This window comes from Penicillium argentinense (assembly GCF_028826775.1).
Source record: "Penicillium argentinense strain IBT 30761 chromosome Unknown utg000004l_segment0_segment0, whole genome shotgun sequence".
Taxonomy (NCBI): Eukaryota; Fungi; Ascomycota; class Eurotiomycetes; order Eurotiales; family Aspergillaceae; genus Penicillium; species Penicillium argentinense.
Window position 1 is genome coordinate 2,505,868 of NW_026622663.1, and position 14,912 is coordinate 2,520,779.

Consider the following 14,912-nt stretch of genomic DNA (forward strand, 5'->3'; position numbering starts at 1 on the left):
CGGACACATTAATACAAAGGACATTCAATAATTGCTATACTTTTGAAATTGATGAATTAAAAGTTTTAGTACTGGTAGTTGAAGGGTGTCGTACCTTGCAGGGATCGAGCGTGACGTGGTGCCAAGCCCGGCAGCTTTTACTTTCCTCGAACCTCGTCTCCGCCCGGCTTTTTCGCATGACGAACCCATCATTATTCCACCACACCAGACACCATCACATCTAACCAGAAATGCATTCTCCTTCGTCCCAGCTTCTACGCGCCCTGCGCATTTCACTCTCAGGTGTTTCGAACTCCGCCAGCCTCCGCACTAGCACATCCCGGTTTCCTCGTGCGTCGCCATGTCTTGCCATGGGCTCGGCGTTTTCGATCCGAACCACCCACCGTAACAACAGCTCGTACAGCCGTCCATCGCGTCTTGTTTCGCGGTCCCATACGCACAAACCTACCAGCACAGACCGTGGCCCGGAGTCTGACGAAGATACCACGACGGATTTTGGCGCTCTCGATGTGCTGGGCGGCGCTCCTGCACCTGCCGCCGCCATTGACGCCACGCTAGATACTGGCTTCGATCTGAGCAACGGCCAGAGAGTTCGAAACGGCGACGCATTGCTCCTGGTTGGTGGCGAGGCATTCTTGTGGCGACCTTGGAAGGCTATTAAGGGTGCGGAGAACGACCGCGCGGCCAAGGCAGCGATGGTCAACGCTAAGGGCCAGTTCGAAGTTCCGGAGGAGGTGTGGGGACTGTTGAGTGTCGTGTGGCCTCGTCCAGGTACGTGAGTTTGACTAAACTGGTCATGGGTCAGCCTTAAATGTGGTGGATCAGGTCATATGGGCTTGGTTTTTGCCTGTGTTACCAAATTTAGAAAGTTGAGGCGAAACTTTGAAGAATTCCTGATTTGCTGACCGTCCGCACAGATATCATGATTCTCGGCCTCGGCCAAAACACCATGCCTTTGTCACCCGAGACTAAGCGCCATATTAATGCTTTGGGTATTCGGGTGGAGGTTCAGGATACGCGGAATGCGGCTGGGCAGTTCAATCTGCTGGCTACGGAGCGGGGTGTTTCGGAGGTCGCTGCGGCGATGATCCCCAGTGGATGGAAGGGGCGGTCATAAAATAGATTAGTGATTGATTTATTCCCAGCGAGAAATTTACCATCTATGTACATTAGTGTTTTATTCATGTTTCAGCTTTGGTACTTCAGTTCGCGAGAGTAGATGGTCCCTATGATGGTCATGTGACAGGGGTCTATCTTATCTCAGCTGACCCTGGCACGATCTGATCTCCCCTCCCGTCCGTTCCCATCCTGATCCGCGACTCCACACTTTCGGGGGAGTTCAAGTGCTGTGACTCGGAGCTCTCGACAACCACGTCACCAATCATAATGTCGCGGGAAGAGCCTCTTCTGGCACAGCGTCAATCTTCCGAACGATCCTCGATCCGATATGCCGAGGAGGAAGATGCCCTCCTGACGGGGGAAGCCACAGGGCGCAGGGAAGAGCCTCGACGTGGCTGGCGGTTCTGGAGGGAAATTGGAATGTTTGCTTGGGCACTTATCGCTACAATCCTCGTTATTGTCCTTGCCGTTGTGTATCAGCATGAGGCATCCAAGAGCCAACACCAACCGAAGGATAGCTGGGGCCCTGGGGACAAACCTACTGGCAAACGCAACCTGATCTTCATGGTGTCCGATGGAATGGGGCCTACCAGTCTTTCCTTGACACGAAGCTTCCGTCAATACACAGAAGGCCTTCCCATCGACGATACCCTGGTTTTGGACAAGCATCACATCGGCCAGTCCCGGACACGATCGAGCAACAGCTTGGTGACGGACTCCGCGGCTGGAGCGACGGCATTCTCGTGTGGATACAAGAGCTATAACGGAGCTATTTCGGTGCTTCCGGATCACTCGCCATGCGGAACTGTTCTTGAAGCCGCTGCCCTAGCAGGATATAAGACTGGACTCGTCGTGACAACCCGCCTGACGGATGCGACCCCGGCATGCTTTGCCTCGCACGCCAACCTGCGACAATATGAAGATAGCATTGCTCAACAAGAGGTCGGCGAGCACCCTCTGGGCCGAGTTGTCGATCTCATGATGGGTGGTGGACGTTGCCATTTCTTGGCCAACTCCACGGAGGGAAGCTGCCGAGGCGATGACCGAGATCTTGTGGACCTGGCCTCGAAGAATGGATTTCACTATCTGCAGAATCGAACCGCTTTTGATGCCCTTAATGGCGGCACAGAAGTCAAGCTGCCGCTCCTGGGTCTCTTTGCCGACAAGGACATTCCCTACGAGGTCGATCGTCGTCACCAGAATGATGTCTACCCATCTCTTGAGGAGATGACTCGTACCGCGCTGACTGCACTGAGTGACGCAACTCGGGATAGCGATCAGGGCTTCTTCGTTATGATTGAAGGCTCTCGCATTGACCATGCCGGCCACGGCAACGACCCTGCTGCCCAGGTGCATGAGGTTCTGGCCTATGACAAGGCATTCGCTGCTGTCCTCGACTTCCTTGAAAAGGATTCCACCCCTGGCGTGGTTGTGAGTACATCCGATCACGAGACTGGAGGTCTGGCGGCTGCTCGACAACTACACAAGAGCTACCCTGATTACCTCTGGTACCCGCGTGTCCTGGCCAATGCCAAGCACTCCAGCGAATATGCTGGTAATAAGCTGAATGCGTACACATCTGGCGAAGGAAAAGACAAGGGCAATAAGGAGAAGGCTGCTTATATCCGCGATACCATTCTGAAGCAAGATTTGGGTATCGTCGATGCCTCGGACGAGGAGATTGAGTCTCTGATCAAACCCGACGTCTCTACACAATATGTCTTCGCAGACATGATTAGCCGTCGGGCACAGATTGGCTGGTCCACCCACGGGCACTCAGGTAAGAAGATTTTAATGCAAGTTGATGTATTACGTGCTCTAACATTACCTTTCAGCTGCCGATGTCAACATTTACGCATCATCCGCCAAGAACGCTTGGCCATTGACAGGAAACCACGAGAACATCGAAGTTGGCAACTTCCTTGCGGACTATCTCGACCTCGACGTCGGTGCTGTTACTAAGCGTCTCCAGTCTTCCGCCTACTGGACGACAGATGCGGAGGAGTCTCCTGATTTGGAGAAGTACAGCTGGATGGGTGACCCTCTTGGCTCTGATGTGCGAGTTGATGGACTGGATACCTACCACCACGATTTTAGGAAGCGCTCTCTCACAGACTGTGGATGTGGCGGTCTTCACTAAATGATGCATATTCTTTTATACTTTCGGGGCCTCAGTCTGTCAGAATAGGCGTTTCGGGATACTGGCGCATTCCATCTACTTCAACATATTTGATACACAATCTTGGATAGTCGTTCGAAGCTCATAGTCCTTTTCGGTTTAATTGATAAATCACATCAGACAACAGCTCAGCAGCCTCCCATGACACCAGACACAACGTTGTAGTTCAAGCAAAAGCAGCCGCCCACCTCAGTTGCGAACAACGCACAAACCCAACCAGTCCTTCCCTCCCATCAATTCGCTCGATATCCCACCGGTCTTCAGCTGTGAGCCGTTGTCTGGTCGGTGTACTCGCAAGTAGAGCAGTATTCCTCCAAATTGACATGCCACCTCTCGATATTCGTCCAAGGCAGATGCTTCAGGTTTCCAGCAACTACAGTTCCTGTGTCTGGAAAGCCAAACATGTCTTTCGGGAAGTAGGGCTTACAGCCTGGGAGGTCAGGGTCAAAGGGTAGGAGATATTTCTCTCGCTGGGTCGGGTCGTTGATGCGATTCAGTTGGTATAAGGTTTCAGGGCAGAATAAGTAGAGCTGGAAATGCATGTGGAGACCGGCGTAGAGGTGGCCCACGAAGAGACACATCGCTTCTGTTTGGCTAGTGTTCAGTGGCTTAGTGGGCTTACACTGTTGCAACGCCGAGAACTTTGAGAGACTGGATGAGATATGGAGATATGGTACTAACCGGCAGCAGCTCTCTAAGGTAGTATTTTCAACCCTTACCACTGGTATGGAGGAGCTAATGTGAATGATGGTAACTGTAGTACTCAAGGAAGAGGGAAATGGTAACAAGAAGAGGTGACGATGGAGGTGAGGGATTTGAAGTTACGTTTGTGAATGACAACCATACCTTACACTACTGTAAGGTAGTGTTGATGTTCTCTAGCAAAATTCCGCATCACTCTGCACGCTTCCGTGGACCTGCATCTGCACAAAGGCCACCTCAGAGTCACAAATATCACAAATACCATAAATGGCACTCAGAATCCAAATCCACAAAAGTCAGTTTCAGTAAAATAGTATACTACCTACAAGAGTTTGCTCGGGCCCAAAGCTATAGAGATATGCGGCCTCAATACTTAGTCTCTCCTCAAAGATCCAGTCAGATAGTTATACGAAACGGCCCTTCTTATTAAGACCAAAATTTTATGACAATATTATGAATCAAACCGATGGTCTATCTCGAGCACTTTGCAAGGACTCAAATTATACTAACGATCATTCAATATGACTGACACGCTGACCGGCATGACTGCCAAAGATAGGCTTAAATTCAAACCCTTGGAGCAACAAAAACCAGTGAACAAGAAGAAACAGAAAAGAGATCAGTAAAATGAAAGTGACACCAAGAAGGACATCATTACTATAGCTGTAAAGTAGCATATACGCTGAGATACGTCCAGGAGCTTAGTATCCATGATGTCAGTAAATGCTCGTTTGACAAGGCACCTCGAACCCTCCCGGTCCAGCTGATTCTCCAAACCAAAGCCTAAGCTTGCGAATAGTAAATTTGGATCACTCCATCGCCCTCTCGATTAGGTTATTTAAGATAAACCCCAGTGGGTAAGTGGCTTAAGCATACCAAACCGTGGGCCAGCGCCACAACCTACCTTCAGCACCCCAGTACGAACCAGGCGGCATATCGACAAATATGTCAAATTCAGCCTCCACGTGAAATCGAATACGAGCGGAGCGGATGAAACAGCGGGGGCCTGGGGAGGTCGTGCTGCAGGGGCCGAATACGACATCCAACCAGAGCAGACCTTCCCGTGCAGAAATCCACTCGAGGTAATACCCCTGCATATCAATAAAACCCTGCTAAAGATCGACTCCATTATATGGGGACTATGGCGGGGTAAAGTGGAGCGGAAGGAGTTAAACGAGAAGGATTTCAATTGAGATAGACCGCCAATCATCACAGATCTAGAACAGGGGATGTCGAGTCGCCATATCTCCACAAACATGTGCAGGGAATGGAAAGCCCCTGTGGCTGGGGAGTAGAAGTACATCAGAAACGAGAAGGTAGTGAGATATAGCGCGACCGTGGTCGAGAAAAACGCCGAGGTATTCAGAAGGACATAAAAATATTGAGGACATAGACAACCCGTCAAAGAGAAAATGAGGAAGGAAAAGGTACAACGGCCAACGATGGTGTTCATTAGGTTTGTTCAAGAAAGAGGACAGTCAAGAAGCGGGGACTCGCAAAAAGACATGAAGGAGAAGAGAAAAATACTCGATATGCAGAGTATCAAGAGAATGAGACAAATTTGTGCAACGGAGTGAAAGAGCAGAAAAAAAAAAAAAAACATCTTAGTACATTTACAGGGTCACAAGAACGACCACAGCCACCAGGACGGCGAAGAGCGATCCTCGCAGGGCACGCTCGTTCACAGCAGGGGCACCGTTAGTGTCAGTGCCCTGGTCAAAGCCAGAGGTGGTGGCAGCAGATCCGCTGCTGCTAGAGGTCGAGCTGCCGGAGCCGCTGGAAGAGGAAGCGTTGTCGCCAGACATGCCACCAGAGCCACCACCGCTGCTGGTGGGGACGCTGTCGCTGCCAGAGGAGGTGGCGCTGCTGCTGCTGTCGGCACCGAGGTCCATATCCAGACCAGTGGCGCCGAGAGAGCCCAGAACGGTGTCGTTGCCGGTGATAGCGACATCGGCCTGGAGGGCGGTGTCGCTTGTGTAGATGTAGGAGGTGTTGCCGGAGGTGGAGATGCCCTCGGGGGCAGAGTAGCACGTCACGTCGACCTGACCGATGGTAGCGTAGTAGTAGCCCTTGTCCTTGATGTCCTCGCTGTCCCAGTCAATCTCACCACCAGCCCAGTCAATGGTACCCTGGGCGTTGCTGGCCTGACCGGCGGGCCACAGAGACATCTGCAGACGGGCGGGAGTCTGGGGGTACTGGTAGCGGTTGGCGGTCTCATTCCAAGTGTCGGACTTCTTCAAGGTGCGCTTGACCTCGCCATCGACGATCCACTGGGTCTGCTCGGGTTGCCAGTCGATCTCGTAGGTGTGCCAGTCATTGAAGGTGTCACCGCCGTCGACGGAGGCGTTGCCGCTGTTGTGCCAGTCCAGAACACCCTGCCAGTAGTAGTTGGTCTGCACGTTAGCCAGATCGGCACCGACGAACTCGTAGTCGATTTCGTCCTTGACATCGGACAGCAGAATGAAAGCGGTCACGACACCCTGGCCGCGGGAGGACTTGATCTTGCCGGAGATCTTGCCGTACCAGATGTAGTGATTGTTGGCGAAGAGAGTTCCGACGCTGTTCTTGGGCATGGTCATGATCAGGTTGCCGTCCTCGTACTTAGGGAAACCGCTGTAGGTCCAATCGGATTCGGAGGCATTGCCCAGGTACTTGGTGTTCAGGGCAACATTGTCGTCATTGTCCCAGGTGTAGCTCTTGTTCTCGCAGACGGGCATGGGGGCACAGGACTCAGTCGAGAAAGAGGACTGGGGGTCGCAACCGCCGAGGCAGTATGCGCCAGTACCGCACTCGCCATATTCTGTTGGCAGTGGCGATCAGTTTCATGGTCGCGGTGTCACCCGAATCGCACATAGTCGCAGAGGAGGTTACTCACGGGAGCAGCAAGGCTTGTCCTCGGGACACTGGCTGCTGGTGCTGCACGAGGCGGCAGCCCAAGCGGTGGCCGACAGGGCCAGGAGCGGAGTCACGAAACGGACCATTGTGTGAGATTATGTACGGGGATAATGTGGCTGGTGGGTATGTGCGAATTGCCGCAGAATGTACAAAGAAGGAGGATTTGAAACACCACAGACAAACGAGCGAACTGCGGGAATTAGTAAAAGAATAATAAAAAAGGTCGAACGAGAGCAGGAACTGCGTTTGGCGTTGGTGAAAGAAAGAAAAGGGAGGGGGGAAGGTGACTGTCAAGTAGTGAGTTTGGTGCTGATGGTATAGTGACGGTACTGGGATTACATACCTGGAGGGCAAGGGTCGTCACAAAACCAGGGATCGAGCGGGTGAGGCTAGCCGTTTTGGGCGAACCCTGATTGCCCAGCGCCAATCACACGCGCCGAATGGGGGCGGCCATGTACAAAAGAGCAGACCATTGAAGCTCCACCGGTCCACCCCGGAGTCTGTGCCCGCTTGGGGATTACCTGCGATTACCGTAAGTGGTGGCATATTTCCATATTCCGTGCAGGATCTGAGAGATCGGGATTGACGTGGACTCTCATTCTGGGGGAGTGATGATCGCTCGAGGCATGGCAGGTCCATGTTTACATTACCCTAGGGTAGTATACCCATGCTATGCAGTTGCTATCGCGCCCTCGTGGCCTGCAACTTGTACGTCATGGCCTGATACAGAGTTTGATTATTCTCATTAATGGAGATTAGGCAGAGTCCAGTGCTGAGTCCAAGTGGCTACCGCTGAGACATTTTCCCCCAGGTGTTTGTGCCGATAAGCAGAAGTGCCAATGGCAGCCACTGGCTCAATCGAAAAAATCAGTTTCCCCATTTACCTTGCGCCGTACCGTACCACTTGATACCATGGACTGCCTCCGAGGGCCTACCCTGTAATGCACTGCGCGGTTCAGAAAGTTCACATCCATTTTGTGCTATAATTATGACTCTGCTTCCATGGCTGGTCACGTCTCCGGCGGCAAGTCGCGCGCACACCCGACCGGGTTCGCCACGGCGATTCCCCTCTCGAACCGGAGCTCTCCACGGCGCTAGTCGAACAGGCTACAATCGCTAAAAGAAATTTACCTCATCTTAAAAATTTCTGACCCAGGCAGGGGCAACTCTGGGCGCAGGTAGCGCCCAGGTCGCCTAGGACTTGCCCAGTGTTGCCCAGGTTTGCCCAGCGTTGACCAAGTGGTTCCCCCCAGCTCGGCGTGGTTGGACCGCCCAACATGCGCGGCGCAACGATCTACTGTCTTTCCGAGCAACTGAATTTGCCAGGAACGAGCAGCTGTCGATCCAGCACGACGGAACCTTGTCCTGCCCGACGAGCCAGTGGGCGCCCGTGGTCGCGCATCCACTCCGGAGCTGCGCCGCTGATCGTAGGGCCAGCACGGGGAGGGAGGCGAGCACTTGAGCTATCGCATGTCTTTGGGGGCCAAAGTCAGGGGGCTTGGTTCGAACCAAACAATGGCCAGGGTCAACATAATTCTCCTGCAGGAGATAAGCTCGATTCACGCGGCAACCACAACATTGTTTCTGGAAGGAATGTGAACTCTCGACTCCGAGGTTCCTGTTTACGCTGGTGGCTGTTTTGTTGTGTTGACCCTGGAATGTGTCACCGGGGGAGGCAAGGGGACCAGCGGGAGTGCTTTTGTCTGCACCACGTCAATATAAACTGGGCCTGCAGATATGTCCTCAGTACAGCACTGGAACTTACTGTACGTACATACACCGCAGGTCCGCTACACAGTACCTACATACGTACTACGTATGTACGTGCGGCACTAGGGGAATCTGGGGTGTCTGTGTGACCCATTGGCAGACGCGTCACACGCTCTTTGGGGGTTTGTACCACCCGGACGCCGTAGGTGTTATCGTACGTGCCTCCCCACTTCCCTTAGGGTACAGTGGGCTAGCGTGGTAATCGAGGTGGAAATGAAGCCCGTGCCGCCTTCATTCGCCGGTCCCTGGTGCCATGAATATCACTATCTTACCTGAAACAGTTTCTTCAATTGGCTGCTTTCGAATGATTAAATTCTGCATGTATTATGACAGTAACACCAACGGGGATTATGGCATGGATTGTCTATGAGCACAATTCAGGGAATTGGATTCTAGTAGGTTTGGGAAAGTCAATTGACCATTTCCGATGCTTCTGACATCGGAACCTCCCGAGGCCCATCAACACCTGCCTATTATTTTTGGATGAGCTATTTCAAGTGCAAAACAAGAACTCTTTCAAGTCCGCGTCCATATATTCATCCGGATCAAGACAATCCGCATCAGTTTTCTTATCCAGAAGAAGCTGAACCATGCTAAGAAATCCCCCTTTCGATGCCTTCCGCAAGGCCACGTTCTTATTCTCGATTCCATGCTCCAACAGCAAGGCGACAATAGACGTATACCCATTTGCAGCCGCGATAAAAAGGGGCCAGCCGTCTTTGTGCCTGTGGTCCCGCTCGTTCATATTGGGATTCTCACCACAATCAAGACAAAATTTCGAACCACCCGCTCATGTCCAAGTTCGGCGGGAGTGGCCAGGGCTTCGATTCCATTCAAAGTCCCGTAATCCAGCAACACGCGAAGCACTTTAGCGTGACCTTCTTCAGCAGCTTGAACTAATGAAACGGCTAAAGTGCCCGGGTCAATTGCGCTCAAAGCGCGTCCATGTTTCAGAATAAGTCGAACGGTTCTGGTCTTTCCTCCTTTGGCCGCCTCTGTGAAGACCCACTGGATGTCCAGGGCTCCATACTCCAAAAGAAGGCGGACAGGTGGTGTAGGATCCAGACTCCAGCGGCCTATTGCGGTTATCAACACAGGCAACCCGTCATCCCATCTGACATCGACGTCTGCGCCTTCTGTAAGTAAACGGGAGGGTTTAATTGCCTTCTTTGATGGCCGATATAAGAGCTTTTTTGCTGATACTAGCCGCGCATAAGACTTTTGCTCGACGATTAGGCCTTTTGAGGATTTGTGGGAGTCTGATCAAAACCTTGCTCTTGATACTCTCAGCTCGTATGCTTCGAGACTCAACTTTGGTTATTAAGAAAAATCTTGTTCCCACCGCCTTTCAAAGCCGTTCGATCGTCAGGGGAATGAGAGACTGGTGACCCTGGGGAAGCCTTGGACTTGTCCAAACAATCTCCGGCGAAATCACCACGATCAACGAAATCCCGGAGTGTTTTGGTGATGAACTCTCGGTACTAGACGAACAGCTCGACCGTAATCCCAACACTCTGCAGCTCTCTCCGAATCTCTTCCCAAGCTTCTTTCTCGCTTGGCACGTGCGAATCAGCGATACTCGATACGGTCGATCCATCTCGTACACCAGTACGGACTTCATGGATAAATTTCTTTAGCATGCGCTCCATCTTTGCATGCGACGTCTTGGTCATATTGATATTCAGCAGAGTCAATGTCTGTCTATATGACGACATTCTAGACTTCATGTCAACCAGTAGTTCGGTACCCCATCCCATTCGATCCCTGTCGTCTGGGTCTGGGTATCCATCTTATCGAAATGTTGTTTCATTTCGGCGAATTTGAGCAGGACTTCACGGCACTGTTGGAGCGTCGCGGCAACTTTTTGACTCTTCCGGTCCTAAACATGGCGAGATACGTTTTCTTCTGTTTCATTCGGAACCGAAACAAGCAGTCTGGTCTTATCTTGGACTTGGTTGAATAGCGCGGACGAATGTTAAATTCGATCGATATAGAGAATCGGCAAGCGGTCGAACTTCCGTGATGTGGTCTGGGAAATATGATAATTAGAACATCGAGTAAATTTCGCAGTATTTGCGCATACTGGCTGATATTGATGTCGCGTCTGAGGTCAAGTTGCCGAATACCGCCCCGCCTTGGGTGTAGGTCGTGGGTGGGGGTTACGCGTCGAGAGACATGATGGCATTCAGTCTACCAGGGGCTACCGTCTATGACGATATCTAAAGGAGCATAACAGGAGAGCCAGACATGATGCGCCGGGAGTTGTAAGGTTAAGAAAGGGGTCTGGCCCCCAATCACACTGAGCGCTCATGTTCTGCCTCAATTGCTCCACTAATGCAAACTTATCACATAACGATTCTCGAGATGTCAGCTTTCTTTATCAATACTTGATTTCAATGAAAAGAATTGAAGGAGCACGTGAGGATATTCGATAATGTTGATCAATATTTGGAATGGATACATCGTGTGGCACTAATTAAGCTTGTGGCTCAAAGGTCGAAGGTTGCATTTGCTCCAATCTATCTTGCAAACACGCAACAGTGCCACATGAGCATGAATAAAATGTCTACAAATTATGTGTGATTTTGTAATACGGTTACCCTATCATATATGAGAAAATAATATCAGGGCACGGAAAAGACTTGAGTTATTGTCACCAAAAGATGCTGCTACCGTGTAATCCACCTGTCAAGCTTCTTCGCAAACTGCACGCATCGCTCATCAACATATTTCGTATACAGATTCGCGACGTAGATATTAGTGACAGCCAAAATGGCAAATCCCACAAGCCACGAGAAGGCAAAGGGCACTGTAAATTCGCTTGCCTCCAGAGTACCCGGGTATGGCTCCCTGGTAGCCACATACCAAAGGAAGTCCCGGACAGGATCTCGCACAAGATGGTAAACAGTCTGGTGGATCAGGTAAAGCGAGAACGACACTTTTCCCAGGTATTGGATGGGGCGGGTATCCAATGGGCGTTGGAGCATTGGTGATTTGCTAATGGCGTAGACAACCAGCAGCGAACCAACAGTTTTCCAGATTTTGCTGATGATTGCCCAGTCACTCTCCCACCGGGAGGATTCAAAAAACTTGAGAAATTGGTAACCTGGTGGTAGGAAGCCGTCGTCGCTTAGGCAGATGAGCCAGAAGCCGAAGGTGAAGCAGAAGATCGTTCGGATCGTGGCAAAGTCGATGCCTCGGAAATTGAGATCCGGTGACCAGATGGCCTTGGTATGCAAAGGCAGATTAGGCTCTTCGTCCGTCGACCCTGCGGCCAATATTCGCATCTCGGCGAGATAGAGACCGCACAAAAAGCCGAAGATGTCCCATTGTCCAAAGTAGAACCAATACGCAGTCAGTGCTGCCAGCGCAATGCGTCTAAGCTGCGGTCTCCAGAAGGCCAGCCCTAGAACTGCAATATAAACGATGCAGGACCCGCGGAATTCCAGCGGCATAGTCCAGAGCTGGCCATTTAGACCTGGGTTTCCTTGGAGGTTGATGATATTCATGATGTCGAGCATATAGCGAAAGACGAAGGTGATATGCAACCACGGCGCAGTCCAGGGTCTTCGCCCCCACAGCGCATCATCGCCAAAGTTCCAATGGTAAAGATTGCAAAAGAGCAGGACCTGCGAAATAACCGTCACAACAAAGACGGGTAGGTAGATGCGAAAGATGCGGCGGGTGACCGCGGAAGACAATCGACGCACAAAGTCGGCCGGGTTGCCATTTCGCAGTTTCAGCAGGTTGATGGAGATGGCATATCCCGAGATCACCAGGAAGAGTGGTACCATCGCGTGTGCGGCGAAAAGGAGGCGGATCGGTGGCAGTTGGTATAGCCGCCGATTCTGCTCGGGCGGTTCTGCCCAGTAGGATAGAAAGGCATTATCGAGGACGCCGCCCATGAAGTAGTGATCTGTTGCGACAATGGCGGCTGCGATGCCCCGGAGGCCATCGAGCCAGGTGGTGCGGTCCATGGTCGGTGGCTCCGGTTGGACAGGAGGGAGAAATTGCGCACTGGACGTACAAAAAGTATGTAGACATAGGGCGCGAGGCACTACTAGCTAGCGTCCCCATCTCTCTTAGCCGGGCCCCGGCCATTCCGTGCTGATAGACCCACCCAGCCAATCCCTTCTGAAACAGTGCAAACTAAGTCTGAGAAGGATCTATTTCCAGGGTTCTGGAAGGCCTTACAGGGTCGCATTCGGGAATATCCAATGGTTGGTAAATTTAGGGCTCACGGGATCGACAAGCCTCAGCCCCCACCTGAATAGTCAGATTTGTGCCACCAAGGCTGATTGTTTTGGCAATCAACAGAAAAAAAATTATCATCGTCTAGGCCTATGTACATTCTACTCTAAGTATGATTCTATCCTTAGCATTCCCAATTTTCCACTCGTCGTGGAAGCCATCCACTGACCCAGGGCAAGGTCGTTTGGCGACGGGAATCGCTTTCGGGGATACCGCTGCCCAGCAGAATCATACTGTCCATCTTGCAGCGATCTTCATAGAAAGACCATTGCACGCAGTCGGCCCAAGACACGCAGGCGGCCTCGCAGGCGTCAACTGACTGCCAGGCATTGCGCCAGGTGTCGGTGGACTTCACAGAGCTTGGAGGCTTTGCGTCCTGAGCATTGTTTGATCGAATCTCAAACTTGGAGGACCAGTTGTCCCACCACACCACCCGCGAATGAAGATAGGGGGCAATCATTGCCTTGAAAATATCCTGGAATCTCAAGGGACCCTAGGAGAGATTATAATTAGTGTCGCAGTCCTTGCCCGTTTGGGGTTGTCTGTGGGTCCCTACCTGTTCAAAGTTCCAAGATTTCTCTAGCTCGTAGAAGCGCGCAACATCTTTGGAATGGGTGTGGTGCCAGCTGTAGACCGGCTTGCACCAATTGGCTTGCTCAAACCAGGTCGACCAGTGCGACTCGGGATTGAATCCATACCGGAAGCGATTGTCACCGTGAGTCTCACCAAACTGCACACCGTATTCTTTCAAAACATGTCCCAGGATGTGGTCGCCACATCCATGGGCTTCGGTGAAGGTCTGGTACTTCTCCACAATGTTGGGATCTTTGCCGAAGCTCTGTTCCCATGCGCCGCGAGAAATCGCAAAGCCAGAACCACCGTGGGCGAAGTAGTCGCCGTGAATCCAGGCTAGGCTGCCCAGATACCAGGGCTCGCGGTGATCAAATCGCTCCAGATGACGGAGTAAATTCGGGAGGAAGATATAAGAGTCATCTTCCATGAAGATGTACCACTTGGCATCGGGCCGATTGCGACCTGCATGCTGGACGATCGGCAGGAATTTGTATTTGTCGAGTTTCCAACCACCTGCAGGTCCGGCGGAGTCACCAGGCACGTTGGAGATCTCGGCGTAGTTTTGCCGTGATTCGTAGTCTTCTTGTTGACGATACGGTTGGAAATTCTCCGAGTGGCGCACTGCATCGGAGGTGTTTGCTAGGACATCGATGAAATCCCAGTCCCCGATGGTTTCGGGGTAGTCAGAGTAAAGAAGGACGTTGTTCGGGTTGATACGATTAGGAGAGAGGCTAGTGGCCAAATGGATGGGAACTCGTTTCCACAGGACTGTGGCGCCGGTTTTGAACATAAGAACGACATCGTCGGAGTTGATGGTTTTGGGGAGATGTAACGAGTGTGTAGTGGTGCCGCTGTTAGCAGGCACTTTGGGCTTAGAGGAAGGAACGGCGGAAGGAATGGCAGGGTGAGCCAGTTGCTCTGCAGCATCGTCGACCGGATCAACAATCTCCACGACAGGGCTGGAATGTGTTCGTGGAGTATCAACAACCAGTTTGTCAGGGACCGCAGCGGCGGGGATCTCGCCCAGTGGGCCCTGGCGATCGAGTTCGAAATGATAGACAAAGACCAAGAAGGTCAACAGCATGATCCCCAAGGGGACCATGCGATTGTCTCGGTAAAATGCGCGCAACATGCTGGCGTGCGCATCGCAAACAAGAAGGCAAGAGCGGAATTGCAGCTAAAAAAGACCCCCCTCCTTTTTTGGGGCGGCAGCATCTCAGATCTCATCCTTCGCCAAGAATCCTCCAACGGGCTCGTCCGGTAGGTCCCATCAATGCGACTCCACTGAGCCTCCACTGTCTCACTCTTTTCCAAGCGATGTCGCCGCCACCGGGGGCCTGAAGAAGCCGCTAGCCAGCCCTAGCAGGCTCTAGGCAGACCCTAACGGCGACCGAGTTCTCTTGGGATTGGCGCTGACTGGTAC

At 52.0% G+C, this 14,912-nt stretch overlaps 6 protein-coding genes across 6 annotated transcripts; 2 read left to right on the top strand and 4 right to left on the bottom strand.

Annotated features, from left to right (window-relative positions):
• Positions 1-230: 230 nt before the first annotated feature.
• On the top strand, positions 231-1,117 carry N7532_003836 (uncharacterized protein; the record flags this gene model as incomplete). Its single annotated transcript, XM_056616330.1, has 2 exons — positions 231-771; positions 918-1,117. The coding sequence occupies 2 exons, from the start codon at positions 231-233 to the stop codon at positions 1,115-1,117; spliced, it is 741 nt and encodes a 246-aa protein (XP_056476687.1).
• A 269-nt stretch (positions 1,118-1,386) lies between these two features.
• On the top strand, positions 1,387-3,259 carry N7532_003837 (alkaline phosphatase; the record flags this gene model as incomplete). The annotated part of the gene is made up of 2 exons (XM_056616331.1): positions 1,387-2,899; positions 2,955-3,259. The coding sequence occupies 2 exons, from the start codon at positions 1,387-1,389 to the stop codon at positions 3,257-3,259; spliced, it is 1,818 nt and encodes a 605-aa protein (XP_056476688.1).
• A 2,354-nt stretch (positions 3,260-5,613) lies between these two features.
• On the bottom strand, positions 5,614-6,981 carry utr2 (putative cell wall glucanase (Utr2); the record flags this gene model as incomplete). The annotated part of the gene is made up of 2 exons (XM_056616332.1): positions 5,614-6,800; positions 6,876-6,981. The coding sequence occupies 2 exons, from the start codon at positions 6,979-6,981 to the stop codon at positions 5,614-5,616; spliced, it is 1,293 nt and encodes a 430-aa protein (XP_056476689.1).
• Positions 6,982-10,146: 3,165 nt separating this feature from the next.
• Positions 10,147-10,338, bottom strand: N7532_003839 (uncharacterized protein; the record flags this gene model as incomplete). Its single annotated transcript, XM_056616333.1, has 1 exon — positions 10,147-10,338. The coding sequence occupies one exon, from the start codon at positions 10,336-10,338 to the stop codon at positions 10,147-10,149; it is 192 nt and encodes a 63-aa protein (XP_056476690.1).
• Positions 10,339-11,334: 996 nt separating this feature from the next.
• Positions 11,335-12,642, bottom strand: N7532_003840 (acyltransferase family protein; the record flags this gene model as incomplete). Its single annotated transcript, XM_056616334.1, has 1 exon — positions 11,335-12,642. One exon carries the CDS (start codon positions 12,640-12,642, stop codon positions 11,335-11,337), a length of 1,308 nt encoding a protein of 435 aa, XP_056476691.1.
• Positions 12,643-13,040: 398 nt separating this feature from the next.
• On the bottom strand, positions 13,041-14,621 carry N7532_003841 (uncharacterized protein; the record flags this gene model as incomplete). The annotated part of the gene is made up of 2 exons (XM_056616335.1): positions 13,041-13,409; positions 13,473-14,621. 2 exons carry the CDS (start codon positions 14,619-14,621, stop codon positions 13,041-13,043), a joined length of 1,518 nt encoding a protein of 505 aa, XP_056476692.1.
• Positions 14,622-14,912: the final 291 nt, after the last annotated feature.